This window comes from Arvicola amphibius, chromosome 3, assembly GCF_903992535.2.
Source record: "Arvicola amphibius chromosome 3, mArvAmp1.2, whole genome shotgun sequence".
NCBI classification, from domain to species: Eukaryota; Metazoa; Chordata; class Mammalia; order Rodentia; family Cricetidae; genus Arvicola; species Arvicola amphibius.
The window spans coordinates 973,596-995,002 of NC_052049.1; the positions used below are offsets into that span (position 1 = coordinate 973,596).

General features: G+C 47.0%; 1 protein-coding gene across 3 annotated transcripts; it reads right to left on the reverse strand.

Moving 5' to 3' along the window:
• Positions 1-18,338: 18,338 nt before the first annotated feature.
• On the reverse strand, positions 18,339-19,678 carry Mrpl36 (mitochondrial ribosomal protein L36). Of its 3 annotated transcripts, none has more exons than XM_038323174.1 (2): positions 19,481-19,678; positions 18,339-19,171 (listed from the first exon to the last, which is right to left on the reverse strand). In XM_038323174.1, the coding sequence occupies exon 2, from the start codon at positions 19,156-19,158 to the stop codon at positions 18,850-18,852; it is 309 nt and encodes a 102-aa protein (XP_038179102.1). In that variant the 5' UTR covers positions 19,159-19,171; positions 19,481-19,678; the 3' UTR covers positions 18,339-18,849. The 3 variants fall into 3 exon arrangements, with proteins under 3 accessions (XP_038179102.1, XP_038179104.1, XP_038179101.1); XM_038323176.1 differs by having other exon boundaries at positions 19,459-19,481; XM_038323173.1 differs by lacking the exon at positions 19,481-19,678 and adding an exon at positions 19,386-19,480.
• Between the last annotated feature and the right edge of the window lie 1,729 nt (positions 19,679-21,407).

The window sequence follows — 21,407 nt, forward strand, 5'->3', positions numbered from 1 at the left end:
TCAAAATCTGATTCTTCTATATCCATGGGAGCAAGCACGAACCTTCCAGGAATCCAGGGTTTTGCTAGAAGTGAAAGACTGGCTCCCACTTTTCATTTGATAAACTTTCACACCGTTTAATTTTTGTGCTATGAAAAAAATTAAAACAGACCTCATATAAAGAAATCTCTAAGGAGTTTCCTCTCTGCATCTGAAGATGATTGGTCATACAATGAGTCACCTTAGGTCTGCAGTCACTGGGAAGCAGTCCTGTGTCATGGCTGTGTGGCCTGTGACCCTTGCCAGCATGTCGTCTGTGGGAGGCTCTCTCCTGAGTCTTTTTCCGGGGACCATGAAGCCAGGCACTATTGACATCATGTTACTCCTCTTAGGATTCTGAACGCTTTTTCCTTGGCAGAGTGGGTCTGGGTGACCATGCATTTTTTTCCAAGGGTGTTGCTGATTTTCCGGTTCCTCTGGTCCCCAGGGTGTTAAGTGAGCAGCTATCCATATGCTGGTGTTGGAGGACACAGCCTATGGGACTTCACAACCCTGTTTTCCTTGGGCCTGGAAGGCCTTTGGAAACCGAGTGAATGTAAGAGAGTGTGCTAATTACAGGAACAAGGTTACATGTTACTTGTGATTCAGATTGCTGTGGTGTGGACTGGGACTGTTATAGTAAAAGGTGAGTCTGTGCATGTACATATGTACATGTGTTCTATACATCTGTATACATGTATACATGCCCCTGCATGTTCATGTGTGTTCTGTGCATGGTACATGTGTGTGTATCTAAGCTCATGTGTGGTGTGTGTGTGTGTGTATGTGTGTGTGTGTGTGCCCTCTTATCAAGATCTTGACCCTGGTTCTCATTAATATCTCCTGGGAAGCTTTACAAACCCCACTGGCATGAACTCTAGTATTCCTACGATATCTCCAGAAAACAGGTTTGATCCTCTTGATCTCCAAAAGAAAGTGACACCTGGGCTTACGACAAAGAGCCTCAGCTGCCTGTAGAGGCAGTCCTTCTGCCATGGGGATGGTCAGTCTTTGCTGCTTTATAAATGTCATACTTGAGGAATGATCCACACATAGTCCACGGTGCTTTCATGGAGCTGTGGCATGGTCACAGAGAGAATCTAGCCCCAGTGGCCATAGGATTGTTCCCAACCCTTGGGCCGATTGGCAGGCCTGGAGCAAGCCCGGTTTCTTCTCTGCTCCCCTAACCAGAAGAACCCACTAACCCAACTGTGCTGCCTATACAGAGGCCTCTGAGAGGAGTTTTTGCAAAGGAAGGGACCTTAATATTCCTCAAAGGAAGATGGAACAATATCCATCCAGTTGTTATCGAAAGTGCTACAGCCACATTCATGGTACCATCTCATGGTACAGCTGGCCACTCTGATGGTAGTGTTTATTTTGACAGGTGCAGTATTTAAGAAATAATTAAAATTAGTACCATGTTGAAGTAAGAAAAGTGATTGTTGATTTACGTGGCCAGTAAATTCCATAGTATTTGGACTCTGGGGTCTCATTTATTTCCAAATTAATTTTTCTTCCACGGTGTAAGCACACTGTTAAGCCTTCTCAAAACAGGGGGTTCCCCCTTTAATTAAAAAGCAGTCCCTTCTAGAATCACATTTGGTTGTAGAATGAAATGAATGGCTTGAAATTCATAGAGTTTAAATGAACTGAAGTAAACCATTTGGAAAAATTATAGCCAATTAGTGATAACAGATTGAATGGTGGAGAAATGTTCTAAATAACGAGGAGGGATGGCTAGAGAAATGTGTGCCCTGAAAGGTGGACTCTTGTGGCCACACTTGGGAGAATGTGGCGGTTCCATTGCAGGCCACTGCTCCGCTTTCTCCTGCTGTCTGTCTTCAGTCCAGAACCAGGACGGACACCTGACTGATCTGCCTTATCTCTGCTTAGGTAGGGTACCATGTGCCACTTTGAAGGAAGGTAGCCTGGCCCCTTCTGTTGGGGTCACACAGGGCTCTACAGCTGGCAATGATGGTGCCCGGGAGTCTTCCCCCAGCTGTGTATGGTGCTAAATCCTGGGTTCCCACACACAGCTACGCAGGCTCTCAAGGCAACTTGGCCCCTCAGGGTCAGAGTTAAGAGGGCCCTGTGTCAATAAGGTCTCCCTCAGAGGAGCCAAAGCCTGAGTGTGTCACACACCTCTGAGGGTGTGTGAGCCATGCTCGCTCCCTTTCCTGGAGTTCTGCGTTGTCTCCATGTGGCCAGTAACGAGGCACCTGTTTCCTGTGTTCCGTAGTCCTGAGCTCTACCTGTCCCCACCTGCCTATTCTGGGTTTGTGGACATGGGCTGCACAGATTTTCAAAGGACCAACTACCCTCTGAGCCACATGATTTGGTTGGTCCAGGATGAGTTCCAAGCAACAAGCTGACCTGGCATGGACAGTTGAGCTTCTTCCACAACCTAAAGCCAGAGTTCTGCAGACCTGGCCTGCTGCCTGCTTCTCTCCCTGGATCCCCACGATGCCCACATCCAGCAGCATCTGCTGGGCTTGTCAGAGGAGATATCCCCTCTCTGGATTCTGAAGCAACAGCTCGCTGACACTGGGACTGCTTGAAGCGTTCCCTCCCACCCTGTGTCTAATCTGTAAGTGTATGTGGAACAACCGTGCTTCATGTCTCTTGATCACTTTAAGCTAAATTAGCCTCTTCCTGCGTGCCCACTGTGGACTTCCGAATTGGATACTGCCAGGGGTAGTCACTCGCTGCTTTGATGCAGCCTTTTCTGTTTCCCTGCTGTACAGATCTCTCTAGACACATGTAGACAGAGGCCGCTTGTTCATTTCCCAAGCCACCCAGACCCGAAATAACCACACAGAAACTGTATTATTACAACACTGCTTGGCCTATTAGCTCACGCTTCTTATTGGCTAGCTCTTATATCTTAAATTTACCTATTTCTATTAAGCTGTGTATTGCCACGTGGTTTTGGCCTACCCATAAGGTTCTATTCAGTGTCCAGTGTCTGTCTCCTGTGGTGGCTACATGGCTTCTCTTTGACTCTGCCTTCTTTCTCCCAGCACTCAGTTCAGTTTTCCTGCCTAACTCTATTCTGCCTTGTCATAGGTCCAAGAAGCTTCTTTATCCATTAACCAATAAAAGCAACACATATACAGAAGGACTTCCCACATCAGGCACAGAGGGGCAGGGGCCGTCTCTGCCCTGTGTGTAGTGCGTGAATGTTGCCCACACTCCAAAGAGCTCTTTCAGTGTTCCAGAGTCCCTTGTTTTTGCTGTTGAGAGCCTGAGTCAGGAGCCTCCACGTCCTTGGAATATACCTCATATATGAGTTCTATTCACAGCCTACCATGGAACCAGGGGCTAAAAGCGATGAACCTGGCTCTTCACAGCAGCACTGGTAGTATAGGAAGAAGCACTTGTGTCCGTGAGTTCATGGGCAACCTCCAGGTTGGTTGGAAGGGAAGAGGTGGAAACGGGTCAGCTGAGTGTCCATAGAGGGCGGTCTAGAAACACCAAATGGACACCTCCACTGTTTCCAGTTTGTTCTTGCTTGAGAGAAGAATGTGCTATGCACTTGCCTGTGTAACGAAATCGACAAGAAGTCTTTTCAGAGCAAACGTTCCCTTTGCTGCCAGTGAGCACGTGTGTTCTGAAATAAAACTGGATAGCTACGAAGCTAGTCATTCCTGGGTAGATAACCTGGATGGTGCTGGGTCTGAAGAGAGAGGCAGAGAGACTGTGGAGTGGGTGGGAGGCTCACGGGGGAGGTGGTACCTAGGCCAATGTTGGATAGCTGACGTTGCCTGCTCTTTCCCTTCTGATGTCAGCTCACCCATCTCCACTGGGTTAACACAAATATCCACAGACTGTGGGAAGAGCCAGAGATGAGCTTCTGCAAGCTGACTGAAAACAGGGACTTCGGTAAGGATGGGTGCATTCTGCAGGCTCAGCGGGCATAGTCATTTAATTAAACACGTGACAGCCGACCCACAGATACACTTAAAGTGTTACCATGCGTGGGTTAACAAAGAAAGCGGTAAAGTCATTGCTCTCTGCCTGCCCGTCTTTCCCTCACCCTTCCACAGAGGCAAAGTGACAGCTGGAACTCCAGATGTGGGTCATGTATCTTTTTCTATCAGATGGTAAATTCTATAGGACACACTTGGCAAGAGTGGAGAGCCCTGCTGTTGAAATAAACGCCAGCCTGGCTGTTCTTGTGAAGGCATTCTTAGATCAGATTACTATTGGAATCGGCAGATTCTGAGTGAAGAAGATAGCCCGCCCCTGTGAGGGTGGGTCACCCAGTCAGGCTGAAGCTTTACAGCCATAGTGGGCCTGCTCCTGTCTCTGATCTGACTATAGATTTCAGACTCAAGACTGCCTCTGCTGCTTCCTCTGAGCCTCCATGCACCTTTTCCAGGGAACGATCGCTCTGGGGACTCCCACCAAATCCCAGATACGTTCCTGTTTCCTCCTGTGAGCTGATGCTGTCAGGTGGCCATTCTCTGGCATGGCAGGTGCGAAACCTGTGCTGCTTCCATCGTGGGCTACACCTGCCTCAAGCCTGCATTTCCAGTGATGTATCAGATAGGATTAGATGCTGATACTGTGTACAGCCCATGCTAAATGGCGTGTCCAGATAATAGTCCCAGGCTGTTGTCACAGTCAAGAAGGCTCAGAAATCAGACATGCGGCCTCTGCTCTTCTGTGTTGACTTCACTTATGAAGTGTCCTGATAATTAGCTAAAAAAAGTGAGGGGTCCCAGCCCTGATCAATACCTAAGATTCAGTGTCTGTCCATGGTTCAGGGCTTCACACAAGTGAGGCTTAGTTGCCCCTGTCCAGTCACCTCTTCCTTCCTTCCACAGCCACGCTATAAGGAACAGGGTAACCATTTTAAAGAAAATGTAACAACTCTTTATTGAGAATGAGACTAATTCTCAATTAAGCCTGTTAAGTCTCTAGCTCCCTAAGAACATGCAACACTGACTCCGGGAGGTATTACTTAAAAACAGAAAACACTGGACTTCCAACAAATAGGAGAGGGTCTTTTTCACAATGGGCTTCATGTTCTGGGCTCAGACTCACTGTGTTAATGATAAGTCTGGAAATCAGATGGCTTTTCCTCTGAAGCGGAAACGTGGGTACCTAAGTTTGGCTAACTTGCTATTTCTGTTGGGAGCAAGAAAGAGAAGAAGAATCCCTTCATTAAAAAGTAGTAAAGCCAGTGGGAATGAAATCTTATAAAACCATCATTCACACCTGCCTTCCCAACTCCAACCCAAATTCCAGGAGCAGGGCACAGTCCATATCAGTGTCCAGGTGGCCCACTGGAAAGGACCTGTGGCAGTGTCCTGGGAAACGTGGGAAGATCTCTACCCTCGGAACTGTCAAAGGGAGGTGGGGTGAAGGAGGTGACTTCCCAGGAAGGCATGAACCTGCTGCCACAGGGCTGCAATGTTCACAGAGAAGGCTCTCTGAGCTGGGCTAAGGGGTTGCTCAGCTGGGGAGCATCCAGGGACCATAGGGCCTAGCTACCCAGAGATCTCTAGGAGCATGGGACAGGGATGGGCATAGGATACTAGTTGAAAGTGCCCAGGCATGGCCAACCTCAGGACAGAACACTGGCATAGGGTAGGATTCAGATGTGGGGTGAAGGTGCCTATGACAGAGAGGGGGGTCAAGGTGAGTGAAGAGTTCCGTGGGGAGTTTACAGTCATCGCCTCAGATCTGTTCTGTTCTGGTAGGGATAGGGCAGCCAGGGATGTGTAAGTTTGTATGACGGGGGTTATTGTTTCCTTCATGCTGAAGGGTTTGAGCTCCAGGGTCAATAATGAGACCAGAGGCTGGGGCAAGAGGTAGGGGATGGACAGCGAGTCCCGAGGAACACTGCTCTGTGTGACTGGAGTGGCTACTGCTGGGGCAATGCTCTGTGAACAGGGTCTGTTGACTTTCTGTCTCATCCTGCCCAAAGCACCGGTCAGAAGGGAGCTGCAGCAGGGTGGGCGCACACACGGCTGCCAAGTGTAGAGGGATGTAGGTCCGTGTCATGCAGTGGTTGATTCTCCACAGAGAAGACTGGGGGTTCCCATTGACCTTCAGGACCAAAGGGCAAAAGGGCAGGAGCCAGACCATGCCTGGCTGAGCTGACCAAGCTACTGCCACGAACCATGACATTTGTATTTAATTTTCCTCAACTTATGAACCACCTGCATCCCAGATTCCTCCCTGAATCAGTCAGCAAAAGGTTAGGAAATGTGGCAGAGAATCCTGTTGATAAAACAGCACCCTTCTGCAAAGGTTTGTGTAGAAAGAAGCAGCATGAGAAAGTCAGCCTCAAAACCCTCAAGGGTATGGTGGCATCACAGATTGCTTTAAGTTCCAGGCCAGCCTGGGCTACATAGCAAGTACTAGGCCAGACAAAGATACATGGTAAGACAGTATATAGATACAACAACCAAACAAAATAAAAAAAAACATTTGAAAGAAAACAGAAGTGTAAAGCAGTGTGGTTATGTGTGTGCCTTTAATCCCTAGAGCTGTGGAGATGGAAATGGGAGGATTCAGGAGCTGCTGGCCACTGGTCCAGTTTCAAGCTCAGTGAGAGACCCTGTCTCAAAAGAATAAGGCTGAGTATGATAGGGCAGAATACCAGAGCTTCTCGTTTGGCCTTCCCTCACCTGCTAAGGTTCATGCACTCACACACATGTGCACATACATGCTGACATAAAAGTATTTTTAAATTTAAAATAATAAAGGAGAGGGAGAGAGTGAGAAATAACAAAAGTAGTAGGGAACTTAGTGAAATGTAGAGCAACAGAGAAATCTTCGTAAGATCAGTAGAACTGAGAGACCCATGCCAACACTGAAGATAAGCACAACCCATCTCAACTCTGGTGTGATCTAGGGCCATCCTGTCAGGTCTTACCCAACTCAACAGTTCATGCTTGTTGGAGGGAGGCTGCTTGTTTGTGAGCTGTGAAATAACCACAAAGAAGCTGTATTAATTAAATCACTGCTTGGTCTATTAACTCTAGCTTCTTTACTGGCTAGATCTTACATATTAATTTAATCCATTTCTGTTAATCTGTGTATCGCCATGTGGCAGGGGCTAACCAGGTAAAGTTCTGTCTGGCTCTGGTGGGGCTACGTGGCTTCTCGCTGACTCCACCCTTCTTTCTCCCAGCATGAAAAACTTGAAAGGAGGGCACAGTGTACAGACAGTTTTTAATATCTTAACATTATAAGTGATAATTTTCTCAGAAATGTGAGATATTAACTGTTATTATTATCCTAATACTTTATAATAACTCTTTTTCTTATATATAGGCTATACATGGATTTTGAATGTTACTGCTTGTTGTTATTTTTAAATATTTATTTATTTATTCATTATGTAAACAATATTCTGTCTGTGTGTATGTTTGCAGGCCAGAAGAGGGCACCAGACCTCATTACAGATGGTTGTGAGCCACCATGTGGTTGCTGGGAATTGAACTCAGGACCTTTGGAAGAGCAGGCAATGATCTTAACCACTGAGCCATCTCTCCAGCCCCTGCTTGTTATTATTGAATCTCTTGTAATACACACCATGAAAAAGAAATTTGGCATAGAGATAGTTGGCAAACATACATCATTTTGCTCATAGTACAGTCTTAGCAAGCATCCTACATTTAACATTGCATATTAAGACTATTCCCGCAAAAGAAACCCATAGCAATTAGTTCAGTTTGTCCAATGAGGACCTATAATGTACATAACCCACAGTCCAAGAAACAAAAAACATTTTCATGTCCTTTTAGCTTTTGTTGTTCATGACTGTTAGACAAATAAAAAATTAATAATTTATTTTTTAAAGTTTTCTTTATTTTTTTTAAAAAAGAAACAAAATACCTTTTCTTTCATTTTACATACCAATACAAGTTCCCACTTCCTCCCCTCCTCCTATTCTTTCTCACCCCACCCCATCCAATCCTCAGAGAGAGTAAGACACATTTGAGTAAGGCCCAAGACCCTCCCCACTAAATCTAGGCTGAGCAAGGTATTCATCCACAGAGAACAGGTTCACAAAAAGCCAGTACATGCAGTAGGGATAAATCCTGGTGCCACTGCCAGTGGCCCTCAATCTGCCCCAGCTATGCAACTATCAACTACAATTAGAGGGACTAGTTTGGTTCTATGCTTGTTTCTTCCCAGTCTCTCTGGAGTTGGTGAGCTCCCATTAGCTCAAGTAGACTATTTCAGTGGGTGAACCCATCATGGTCTTGACCTCTTTGTTCATATTCTCACTCCTCCTACTCTTCAACTGGACTTTGGGAGCTCAGACCAGTGCTCCAATGCATCTCTGCCTCTGTTTCCATCAGTTGCTGGATGAAGGCTCTATGATATTTAAGATATTCATCAGTCTGACTACAGGGCAAGACAAGATCAGGCTCCCCTCTCCTCTATTGCTTAGGATCTTAGCTTGGGTCATCCTTGTGGATTCCTGGGAATTTCTCTAGAGCCAGATTTCTTGCTAACCCTATAGTGGCTCCCTCAATCAAGATATCTCTTTCCTTGCTCTCATCTCTGTTCTTCCTCCTTCTTGATTATCTCATTCCCACAAGTTCTCCTCACCCCTCTCCTCTCCCCTCCTCTTCCCCTTCTACCCTCCTCTCTCCCCTCACTCCCATGCTCCCAATTTTGTCAGGCATTCTTGTCTGTTTCCACTTTCCAGGTGGATCTATATATGTTATTCTTAGGGTTTACCTTATTACTTATCTTCTCTAGGGCATGAACTACAGGCTTAATATCCTTTGTTTATGAATAGTATCCACTTATTAGTGAGCGCATACCATATTCATCTTTTTGTGTCTGGGTTGCCTCTCAGGCTACTGATTTTTTTGAGTTGATCTTGTATCCTGCCACATCACTGGAGGTATTTATCAGCTGTAGGAGTTCTCTGGTAGAGCTTTTGGGGTCACTTATATATGTACTATCACATCATCTGCAAATAATGAAAGTTTGACTTCTTCCTTTCCAATTTGAATCCCCTTGATCTCCTTTTGTTGTCTTATCGCTATAGTCAGAACTTCAAGAACTATGTTGAAGAGATATGAAGAGAGTGGACAGCCTTGTCTTGTTCCTGATAGAACTAATAATTTAAAAGAGCTTTTTTATCATTGTGAGAATATCTGTATTCAATGTTAAATTTTATAACCTAACAAAATGTTTATCTTATGATGCCAGTGAGTGTTGTTTTATTTAAGCATTTTAAGATTTTATAAAACACTTAATATAGCCAGATATCCTGTTTTAATAGGCTTTAAGAAGGTAAATAAGGTAAGTGAGCACCTTAGTTTATAAGTACATACCTATAAGGTCTTTAAATGTATACTCAAGATGCATTCACACACATGAACACACACTTTCAAGGTATGCAGGTCATGGCATATAAAATAATAATTTCAGTACACAGACAAAAAATGGAATGAAAAAAATTTAAGTGGCTACTGGTTTGTTACTTGGATATTTTGGGCAAATTATATGGGAAGACTAAATTCTGTTCCATGCTGTCCCAACATAGAATGCATACAAGCCATTACATAGAAACACATGTGAACATTCCGTTACATCAAGAGGTAAAAAGGTTCCGATCCCTGTATTTGGAGGGAATGAGGTAGTTCTTGGGAGGTCTGTGAGGCTACTTTGTGTCTGACTGAATGTCTTATACACAATCAGTCTTGTAAGGTGGCCAGGGAGGTTTCTTCAGGTTGCAGTTGTTTGACATGAAGAAGGAAGTGTTTAACAGCTGAGTCTATGGAGCCTGAAGTTCTTGTACTATTGAAACCTCTTGCCGGGCGGTGGTGGCGCACGCCTTTAATCCCAGCACTTGGGAGGCAGAGGCAGGCGGATCTCTGCGAGTTCGAGGCCAGCCTGGTCTACAAGAGCTAGTTCCAGGACAGGCTCTAAAACTACAGTGAAACCCTGTCTCGAAAAACCAAAAAAAAAAAAAAAAAAAAAAAAGAAACCTCTTGTGCTAACATAGTTGTTGGGTTAGTAGGTTTTAAGAATCATCTTTAACAATGAAAAGAAAATAAGAGGTGTAGGTTTGGCATGAAAGAAAAGTTTTATTCATCTGGGAAAACAGTGGGAAGGAGAGATCCTATTTTGAAGCAAGGGAAGAGACTTGGGGTTTCAGATATCCCCATGAGACAAGAGAGATGTGAGATAGGAGACAAGGAAGCACCTCTGGTCTATTTGTCAGCTTTCATATGTTAATCGTGCTGATTCATTTCAATCTACGCTTCTCTGTCACATTCAGAAACTGCACTGGGAGGGAGAGGCTTTAGAGAGGTGCTAGGTAAACAGAAGCAGTGTGTTTTAGGCGTAGGCAGCACCACGAGAGTACCTGTACGCAGAAAGAGAGAGCACAAGTACTCAAGACGGCCAACACTCGAGTCACAGATATCCAGCCTCACGGCAATGGGAAAGTGGATGCTGGCTGTTGAAGCTGCCAGGCTGGAGTGCTCAGTATGGCGGACCTCACACACAAGAGATGGTGACAATGACCACAACAGTGACTCTACGGGAAGCCAAAGGAGGCTTCTCTGGGAGTTAGGCTGGGAGTAGTACCATCCGGATTCCCTGTTCCTGGTCTAAACTGTGGAGAATGGAAGAATGGGCTTCCTGTATAAAAGCCCTCTGCTTGTTCCTCTCCTCTCCCAAGAGAGGGCAACTATGCATAGTACACCTGAGGCAATGGACTTGTAGCCAGGAAATCAAGCATCCAGTGTCCCCGACTCGCTGGAGACTCTGGCAAAGATAAAGTGAGAAGATGAGTGGGCTGGAAAACAAGGAAGCAGCTGCCTGCTGGACCACAAGCTAAGTGATCCCGTGTCACAAGGTCAGTGCTAGCTGTGTTACGGACCAGCATCTGTCCACTGTGTATGTCCCAAGCAAACCCTTTGTCCCCAGAGTGAAGAGCGTGTGTGAGCATATGCATGCCCATCTGTACTGCATGTGCATGTGTGTTCCACAAGGAGGGCAACATGTCTCCAACCCCAACCTGGTCCTCTGAGCCCTGGGGAGCTCTCTTCCCCAGGAATTAGGCTGGCTCAGTGGGGAATAACCAATTTTCTGTGTTTATTTGTTTCTTGTACAAGAAGGCTTCTGTTTGGTTCTAATGAGTAGCTTTTCCTAAAGAGAAGTCATCATAGCAGCAGGAACGTAAGCAGATTCTGTAAACTTGTAATCATACGTGTCAAACACACTGTGGTATTTTTCTCTGTAAAATAGAAACGGTGAGAAGTCATGGAGAGTGGGTGCGGGAAATCGTGTTTTCCCTGACAGAAGTTAATTCTAAACTAAGTATTCCCCCGCAAGAAAGGCAGGAAAACATTTTTACATGTCTATCATCTGTCCTTAGAGGACTCAAAACAAATATGTTTCTTAGTACTCGACACCAGCATTATTCCGGCGGCCTCGGGCTATGTGTTTTCTAGTCGGCGGAGCTAGGGGATAAGGAAACAGAGCCGCTGTTTTGCGTTAGGGGGAGCACGTCCTGCAGGTTAATCAGAATCAGCAGAAGGGTCCAGAGCCATGGGTGGACAGGTGGTTGAGGGGGCCAAAGGCAACCAATCCCACAAGGTCCGAACCAGGAGTGAAGCTCAGCCAGATGGACATGCGGACTCTTTGCCCAAGATGACACCCTGGGCCAGTGTTACCAAATCTCTCAGTCAGCTTGAGAGTGCAGAGCCCACAGGAAGAGCAAGGCCACAGACTTCCAGAAGACCCCTTCAGAGAGCCCTGTATGTAGTAGCTTCTCCCTAGTGTAAAGGTGCTGGATAGGCTGCAGAATCTTCTGCAGATGTGGAAATGTGAAACATTCTCTTTGACAAATGAGCCAGAATCGCATGCCGCATTAAGTCAGGACCTGGCCTGAGCACAAGGCTTGAGCCCAGGGTCTCATTAGAGACCCCAGAAGGACTTGTAGGTTCTCAGTGAGGCTTGTTCTCCCTGTGGATGGACTCTCCTCTGATGTCCACAGTCTCCCCAGTAGAGCTGGCCCTGAAGTCAGGCCTGAGGAAAACTATGGGACATGGATCTCTCATGGGTACCAACCTGCTGTGCCACCTAGAGAACGGGCTCATCTCTCTTGACTCTGTGGCTGAATGGCAGGATTAGAGCAACATCTCCACCAGGGCTGTGGTGAGAGGAGAGCTCTTGACGAGAAAGGGACTGGATTAAGATTAATGTGAAGCTGCTGCGCCTTCTCTGCTGAAGAGAAAGTTCCCTGGGCACACAGGAGCTGAGGGTGTGTGCCGCACCACAGCCTGGGGTGTATTGTGCACCACAGCTGGGCTATGTGCCAGCATCAACACACTAAGGACCGAGATGCTGAGTGGGCACGTGCAGGCTCCAGGTGGGGTATTCCCCATGCTCCTGTCTCTTTTCACATGTCCTCAAGCGATATACTCCTGGGTGCTCCTCTCTATCCATCAATCAACTTCCCCCCAGACAAAGATAAGCATCCTCAGCTTCCCAGGCAAGTGATTCCTGACATGGGTTCCTGCCTCTGCATGTAGGGGACTCTCCTCTGTCCTGGGACTGCTGAGGTATGATTTCATGAGTAACAACCTGGCCCTAAGGAACTCCCTTCTATCACACCTACTTTTCAAAAATGAATTGTGGTCCAGATATTGATCAGGAGCCAAGGCATCTTCTGTGTTCTGTTTGAGAGATCTGCCAACGCGCTTGCATGAATAGACATACAACACATCTGCACACTCACACAAGCATACAAACATACACATGAACATGCACCATACGTGGGTAGACACACCTGTACAATATACAGGTGAGCTCACACTGACAACGCATACCCACAGTATGCATTGCAACACATATGGATACACAATGTATGTGTACTGTTTGCACATGCCCCCCAAAACCCACTGCATGAGCAGACATATATGTGCATGTGTCCTCATACATGTACACTAAACACACACACACTACACATGAACACCTTTTGCTTTTGCAAACATACCATCCCACACCACAATGGACTAATGCACATGTGTGCACACATGGGCTACCTACAAGCTCTTCCCTTGAGGTCTGCATTCTTTCCCAGAGAAGTCTGAGAAGCCATTGTGGGTCATTGATCTGACACTGGGCTCTGGACTCATGGTTCTGAGTGGCCTTTTAAAAGCCAAAAGGGCAGTCACCAGTACTGTCTGTAAGCATGTGTGCGTTCCAGTACTGTTTCTGAGCAGACTTGTCCCTCTGGGCTGCGTCCACATGACCAGTTGCTGCCTATCCCTGGCTGCTAGTGTGATGGAGGGAGGGTGAGGATTGGTAAGGCTGGTTTCCTTATCAAGAAGGGGATGTGGGACCCCTTTAAAGTGGCCCACGTCCAGAGGCTTGTGTTTGGTGCCTGCTCCATGGCTGACACACTCACCTATAAATAATGGTGGTGACAGGTCCCCTGTCAGCACCCGCTGATGGACGGCTCCTTCTCCTGCCATTACAGCCCTGTGACTGTGGGAAAATTAATTTAAGTGGTAGTTAATTTCTAATGAATTCCATTCAAGCGGCTAATACAGTCCCTCGGTGTTATGGTAACCTTCACGGATCATTGCATTATGTAAATAAATTCTACTTTATGCTGGTTTATTAAAAAAAAGAGAGTAAAGATTGGGAAGTCTGGGTTAAGTCTCACACAGTCACACAAACAACTCACGGTGGCTGGAAACTCTTTAAAGGGGAAAATACAAGCCACTCTGGAGCCTGTCCAAGAAGGAGCAGCCACAGGATGATGGGATTGTCTATTTTTAGGGTTTTGCCTGCACAGGCTCTTCCCCGCCAGAATCCACGTAGCTTATGTTGTGTCCCAAAGAGAGGGTTTCTACCTTAAGCACAGCGAACTTGTCTTGTACCCTAGGGAGTCTTGATTTCAATATCTAGGTGTGTGGGGGTGTGGGGAGTCTAGGCGAGGCTTGTCCTAGGTGCAGGTGGAAGGGGCTTGGCTTCACGTCACATTTAGAAGAGGAGAGTGCCATCAGGATCAGGGCCTTGACATCTCTGTGTAACGTGTAGTGTGTGGCTTGAGGCATGTGGTGTGGTTATAGTGTGTAGCGCGTGTGTTGGTGGGGGAGTACTCCTGAGGCAGTCTTGGGAAGAGGAGCAGACCATCTCTCCCAAGGGACCTGCTCACTCACCCGGCAGGGGCAGGGGCGGCCCAGCTCGCAGCTCACAGGAGACACACAGGGGGCCTGGCGGTTGATGCACACAGAAGAGTCCAGAAACCACTCCAGCCTGAGTGTTCATCTCACCCACACTGAAACCCCTGTCTTCTACTCTACTCTTTAGTTCTGTCCCATCATTCCTGGGAGGCGTTCAGCTTCTCTACCCTGGTACTGTCCTGTTCTGTCACACGTCTTGGCTTCTCTTCACCTAGGTATGCCTCTTTCACACAGCTAGTGCTGACTCTTCTTCTTGGGGGGGGGGGGGTCTATGGACTAGGGTCCTGCAGCCCATAATTTTCAAGGTCACTCATTCTGTTTTCATCTAATACAATATTCAGACCACCCAGAGAAGGTCCTTAAAAATAATAACTACCATGATGAGTGACGGCTCATCAGCAAAGCCCATGCTGGGTCTTCCACACACAGCCAGTCTTAAAAAGCCTTTCTCTGTCACTATAAATAGGCTCTGGCTCTCTCTGCCTAAATAAGGAATATACAAGCCATAGCCACAGGTTGCCAAGAACAACATACACCTGTATTGTTTAACACTGAGATGTGCACATTTGAAACAATGAAAGTGAGCCACAAAATGTTTATCTCATAATGTTATAAGTTTACCATTTTGCATAAGGTCTCATTCATAGTTTTCTCAGGCCATGTAGCTTGCAGGCTATGGTGAACTCCCACGGGCACTAGTATCCTGCTGATTTGTCAGAGGGGCAAACATGCTGATGGGCCAGTTGGGAGCTGTGCCCGTGAAACCTGAGATCTGACTGGAGGGCACAGGAGGCACCAGTCAGTGATACTCACCTGGTTGAAGATCCCAAAGGGAGGGCTATTCCAGTCAGTATCCAGCACTGAAGCACGATTAATAAAAACTCGTGGGGGGGGGGGCTGGAGAGATGGCTCAGAGGTTAAGAGCACTGTCTGCTCTTCCAAAGGTCCTGAGTTCAATTCCCAGCAAACACATGGTGGCTCACAACCATCTGTAATGAGGTTTGGTGCCCTCTTCTGGCCAGCAGGCATACACACAGACAGAATATTGTATACATAATATATAAATAAATATTTAAAAAAAAATAAAAACTCAGGGTCAGAAATTGGGGTTCAACCTGAAGATCCAAAAATCAAAACAGCCAGGCACTGGCTCTTACCTCTAGCTCCCTCTGAAAGGGTGACCTTGCCTCCTGGAGTCTCAGAATGAGGCTGTGTGTTGAGAGCTGTTTCCATCTGTTCTAGTTTCCTCTCTAGGGCTGGTATTAAAGGCGTGCACCACCCGATTTCTATGGTAACTATTGTGGCTACTGGGATTAAAGGTGTGCTACTATAACCTGGTCTGCAAAGCTGACCAGTGAGACTGTTTTACTCTCAGATCTTCAGGCAGGCTTTATTTATTAACATACAATTGAAATGCTGCTACAGAGTACCCAGGGAAGACAGAAGATTAGAGACGGTGTCTTGGTTTGCAGGTTTTCATTTGGACATTAGCGCCTACAAGGTCTAGTCAGAGAACTGTGAAGCTGTTCCAGGGAAAGGAACTAATGGAACTAACGTTTCTACCACATTTTACCCAAAGAATTCAATGCTTTTCTGAGAAAACCAGCCGAGTAAATTAAGGCTTTAAATTTTTAAATTTAGAAAAAGTACACTATTTTAAGACTTAAATTTTTCATCATGACAAAAAATAAAAAATTAACCAACCAATGAAAGGAGGGGAGGTGTGCTCCCATCAGATGACTTTTATAGCATGCTTGTGCCCGCCCTCAGGGTGCAAAGGCTTGAGTGGTCACCTGTATTTCTGTTCAGGTCAGTGTTATTTGGTCCTAGTGGCCAGGGAATGACCCACCGACTCTACCCTATCTGCACAACCAATCAAGCAGAAGATGGGAACTGGAGGTCCCTCAGGTCCGACAGAGCTGAGGCAGCAGACCCGACACTGGAATTTAAGTAGCCAGGACCAGCTATGTCTGTCACCATTCCCCACTCACCCTGGAAGTTGGTGGGGCAGCTTGAATTTTCTACACTGAATCATTGCCACTGGTGTGTGCAGTACTATCTCCAGAAGAAAGGACCACAGCTAATGCCTTGAAGATCAGACAAACTGCCTTACAAAACCATTCCCAATGACTCAAAGCTGAGAACCATGAGAAATGCCCAAGAGTTGAGCCAGGCATTCCCACTTCTTCCAAATGGCCATGAATGTCTTCACATAAACAGAAATCCTAACCCACCTAGGCTCTGCCTGTTGTCAGAGGCTAGGGTGAATGATTCAGGCTATTCGAAAGTTTACTTATGTCTCCTGAAAACAACTTCATCTGGAGAACTCTGGAAATAAAAGGATGACAAGTGTCCTATATCACTAACACAGAGACAGGCACACACCAAGTATCTGTTGCAAGCCACATACTTCTGGCTCGGACAGTATAGCTTCGAAACATTATTTCCCATCTTATAGGTGGGAACTGAGAGGCACTTGGCACGGAATGTCACGCAGCTAAAAATGGTGGAATTGGGCTTCGCTTCTTAGTTGTGCCACGACCTACTGTTGCCTTCTAAGTCCAAGAACCGGAACTAAAAGTGGTCTCATTGTTCAGTCACCCTGACCCATGGCCCGCTGCTGGCCGGGTGTGTAAGTGGGTTTCTGCACCTTGCCTCCTGCTGCCTGGGCCCATGAGAGATTTTTCTGCAGAGTTCGGGCTTGTAAACCAGCAACATGGAACCTTGTGTAGATAACAAACCCGAGAAGTTGCTTCATGCTGTCATTTGAGCTAGGTCTGTCTCCTGCTAAGGTGCTGATTTTACTCACGACCACTTGCTATTCTTCTGTGTCCCCAGACCCTCCTCCAGGCTTCATGGTCACATGTACGCTCACACATGCCCTTCAAAACGCAACAGATCACAGTACATGGTTTTCCTAACTCCCTTAAAAATACATTATCGCCAGGATCCCTCTTCAAAGGCCTTGTCTGGAGGGTCCCTGCCTACACCTAACTACTCACCAAGTATTGTAAGACCCCAGGAAAAGGCAATGGCCAGGGTACTAGTAGCTACAGCACGAATACTAATTGTTCTTAACAAAAAACCAGAGTCAGTTATTAGGGGGTGAAAGCCGAGAGATCAGAGCAGTGCAGTGAGTCACTAGAGAGACCTTTTACCTCTACGGAATCCTCAGACCGAAAAGGGCGATCCTGTTCTCAGACTGCATCAGACGACATCTCCAGACTGCACTGAGCTCCTGACTACTCCACCTTTATAGCCCTCTCAGTCCAGCCATATCACTCCTGGCTCCACCTTCCTAGTTAGTGCTGGATTAAAGGTGTGTGATCCCAAGTGCTGGCATCACCTTTGTATGAGCACTGGTTCTCTTTTAGACAGATTCAGTCTCACATAGTCCAGGGTGGCCTTGGACTAACAGAGATCCCTCTGTTTCTGTCTCCTGAGTCCTGGGATTAAAGGTGTGTGCCATCACTGCCTGGCCTCTAGTGACTTAGCTCTGCACTCTGAGCTTCAGGCAAGCTTTATTTGTTTTTTTTTTTTTTTTAACTATTTATTCATTATGTATACAATATTCTGTCTGTGTGTATGACTGCAGGCCAGAAGAGGGCACCAGACCCCATTACAGATGGTTGTAAGCCACCATGTGGTTGCTGGGAATTGAACTCAGGACCTTTGGAAGAGCAGGCAATGCTCTTAACCTCTGAGCCATCTCTCCAGCCCCGCAAGCTTTATTTGTTAAGACAAACAAAATGTCACTACAAGTAGCAACCAGGAATCACTCCCTATAGGGGACAGAGGGTCCACAGCACTGAGCATCAGACTCACAGGGCCACAAAGCATGCTGTGGTCTGGGATGTAAGTAATCTACACAAGGTGAACCTCAAGTTCACTGGACTAAAGAGATTTTAAACCACAAAAGGGCACAGGGCCAAAGGTCTACTCCAAAAGGAGGACAAGCCCAGCCCCACTTTTTAATACTAATGAATGCAATTTTGGAAAAAACCACTGGTGTCCTAATGCTCCCTGCAGAAGCCAAGTGTGTTTTGTCGCATTCGTTGAGCTAAAAATGCACGAACCTCTTCTTGGAAGCATGAATTTGCTGGTATAAAGAACACTACCACTCCAGAGTTTAAGGGCAGTCACGACAAACATTTTTAATTGGTATCTGAAAGACATCTCTTTGCAAACAAGATTTTCCTTGAGTAAAGGCTGGGATAGTTGTTACCCAACACCATTTATTTTTAAACTGGGATTGCTGTGTTCCCCACAGGGGTCTTCCGACTCAGCTGGTTTTCTTAGAAGCGCTTGCATCCTGCCGCTTTTGATGACGAACGCCAGGGAGGCAGAGGCAGGAGGCTCTCTGCAAGTTTCAGGACAGCCAGGGCTATGGCGTCTCAAGAGATGAAGCCAGCTCTGTATTCCTGTTTCTTTTGTCCCCCACCTCAACAGTTCCAGGAACAGCAGCAATACTTTCCCATCTGCAGCTCTGGTCTGGCTAGATTTGAAGGAACCGGGCTATGATTGAAGTTAAATGGGTGAGTTTGACAAAACTCTTAAGGCCCACAGATTTTCGATTACAGAACGCTTACATTTATTTTTCTTTGATACGGCGAAACGAACTTCCTCTGGACATGTGCCCTCACATCTGCCTCTGCTTATGCCTGGGGTTGGTCTTACAGAGGACGAACCAGCGCCCACGCCTCTTCACCATGTAGCAGTCCCGGCAGCGCTTCTTGAGGACACCCTTGGTCTTGAAGCCCAGCGAGGGCTGCAGGTGCGGCAGAGGGCGGGCCCAGAGAAGCGAGCGCACCTCTGCGCAGGGTCCGGCGCTTGGAAGGGTCCCCAGCAGGAATGAGGAGAAGGCCCGGGGCTTCACCGCGAGGCGACTCAGGTGCAGGAGCGGATCCATGAGCGAAGCCACCGCGCTTCTCACAAGCAGGGCAGCCATGCTGAGGCGAGACCTGTGGGGACAGAAGCGCGGTCATCGGCGGCTGCACGTCTACATATTATCCCTAGGCCCTCCCTTGCGGGGTTACTTGGAGTCAGAGGTCAGACAGAGCACACTCGCCAGGCTTGCACGCATGGCTCCGCGTCCCCATGTGCCCCGCCTGCGCGCTCCCGGGAAGCCACCAGGGTCTCCCGCTCGCACTCCCGGCCATCAGTTCTGCCACTCGCCTCTGCCTGCCTCCCACGGAACGCAGACCCACTCCTGGGAACGGCTGCCACCCGCCACAATCTCCTGCCTTACACGGTCTCGGGCGCCCGCTTACCCAAAGCTTCCGCGTCTGCGCAGTAGGGCGGGACGCCACGGCCGAGAGGGTGGCGTGGAGTCACGTGGGATTCACACGCCGGTTGGAACGGAAGACCCAGGCGCAGGCTTCCGGAGTTACAGCCTTCTCCGTCCATAGCTCTCTCTCGTCCTGATCCAGTGTCCTGTAGGCTAGCACTCCCCTGGGGTTGCTGGAACCACTGTGGATTGGGAAGACCGGTGCCCACGAGAAGACAAAAACTAAGGGCAAAATGCAGACTTAGACTGAAAAGGTAACTGCCAACAGCGGAAAAAAACCATATATAATATATTTATATCTATAACATATTAAATATATTTACATATTTATTATAATACACATAAACGTGTATTTATAAATATATAATATTCATATATGTGACAAAATGTACAGGTTACACGTTTCCACTAAGTGACATTCAGGCACACATGGGAAAAGGCCAGGAGAGCAGGAGCAGACACTGCTCTAGCTAGTAAGTAAAGTCCCTCCATGCCCCCAAACTATGAAAAAGCTTCAAGGGTGGAAAGAGTTTGACCATGAACTCCCACACCACCACCGGCTTCTACAGGCAACTCTCTTATACTTCACACAAAGTTCGCTCAGCCCATCTCGGTACCTGGTCATGGGAATGCCTTGACCCCAGAGTTCTGTGATTTGAAAATAATGTGGGTCAGAGAAATGGCTTGGGAGTCAAAAGTGCTTGCCATAGAAACTTGAGGGCCTAAGGTCAATCCCCAGAACCCATGTGGAAGAAGAGACCGACTTCTTCTTTCGCATGTGTTCTGTGGTACACACGTGTGTGTGAACCTGTGTATGAACACACAGAGTAAGACATTTTAAAAAGAGACAGATCAGGGCGGGGGAGACGACTTAGTGCACTGGTTCTCAGCCTTCCGAATGCTGCAATTCTCTAATACAGTTCCTTAGGTTGTGACGACCCCCCAACCACGATTATTTTATTTTCGTTGCTACATCATAACTGTAATTTTGCTAGTTATAAATTGTAATGCAAATACCTGGTAGGCAGGATATATGATATACAACCCTGTTGTAAAAATTGCTTGACCGCAAAGAGGTCAACCCGCAGTTGAGAACCCATGTCTTAGCGGTTTAAGATCATTTGTTTGCTCTGGCAGAAGACCATCATTCTGTTCCCAGAACCCACACAGCGGCTCAAACCATCTGTAACTCCACTTCCAGGAGTCCTGGGCCTTCTTTCTGGTACCAGGCACCCACACACATGGCCAGACATAGATGCACGCACTCAGACACGTACAATAAAAGGAAATAAATCATTTAAAAAGAGGGAGAAAGACGAATCTGCAGAACGGGACACCGTGACGTAAGCCTGAAAAACCAGCAGTCTGAAGTCTACGGCAGGAAGGTGTGAGCACTAGGCTAGCCTGGGTTACATAGCTTAAGGCTAGCCGGGGTAATGCAGGTTCACATTTGTTGGGGCAATTTTCAGCTTTGTAAGACTTTTGTGCGTGTGTCCTTTTGTCTTACTGCCCTTTCTGGTCATCTTCACTTTGTCTTTAGAGTCACTTAGTTCTTACGCTATGACTGGAGCACAGAAAGGCAAGGGCCAGGTCATCAGTCTCCAGCCCTGGCCGAGGAATCCCAACGAGGAATCCCAAGCACATACTAATTTCCGGCACTTTCTTGGAATTAGTGACCCACCCCTGCTCTGCGTCTGGGGTCTCCCTCCATCCTGTCCACATCTGAGCAAAGTTGCTCATTCTAAGGTCTGAAAGTGTATGACGTTCAGGCTCAGATTCAAGTGAGACAGGGGAGACCTCACACGCTCTCCAAAGTTACCGAGGGCGATTTGCATCTGGTCTCTCTACTTGGAGCTTTTCAAGGCTGGTTTTCCAAGCTGGAAACTTTATTAGCTCTGTGCTGCAAAAAT

Coding starts and splice junctions, on each gene's coding strand:
- Mrpl36 (XM_038323174.1), bottom strand. CDS start 19,158: ATGGCTGCCCTGCTTGTGAGAAGCGCGGTGGCTTCGCTCATGGATCCG.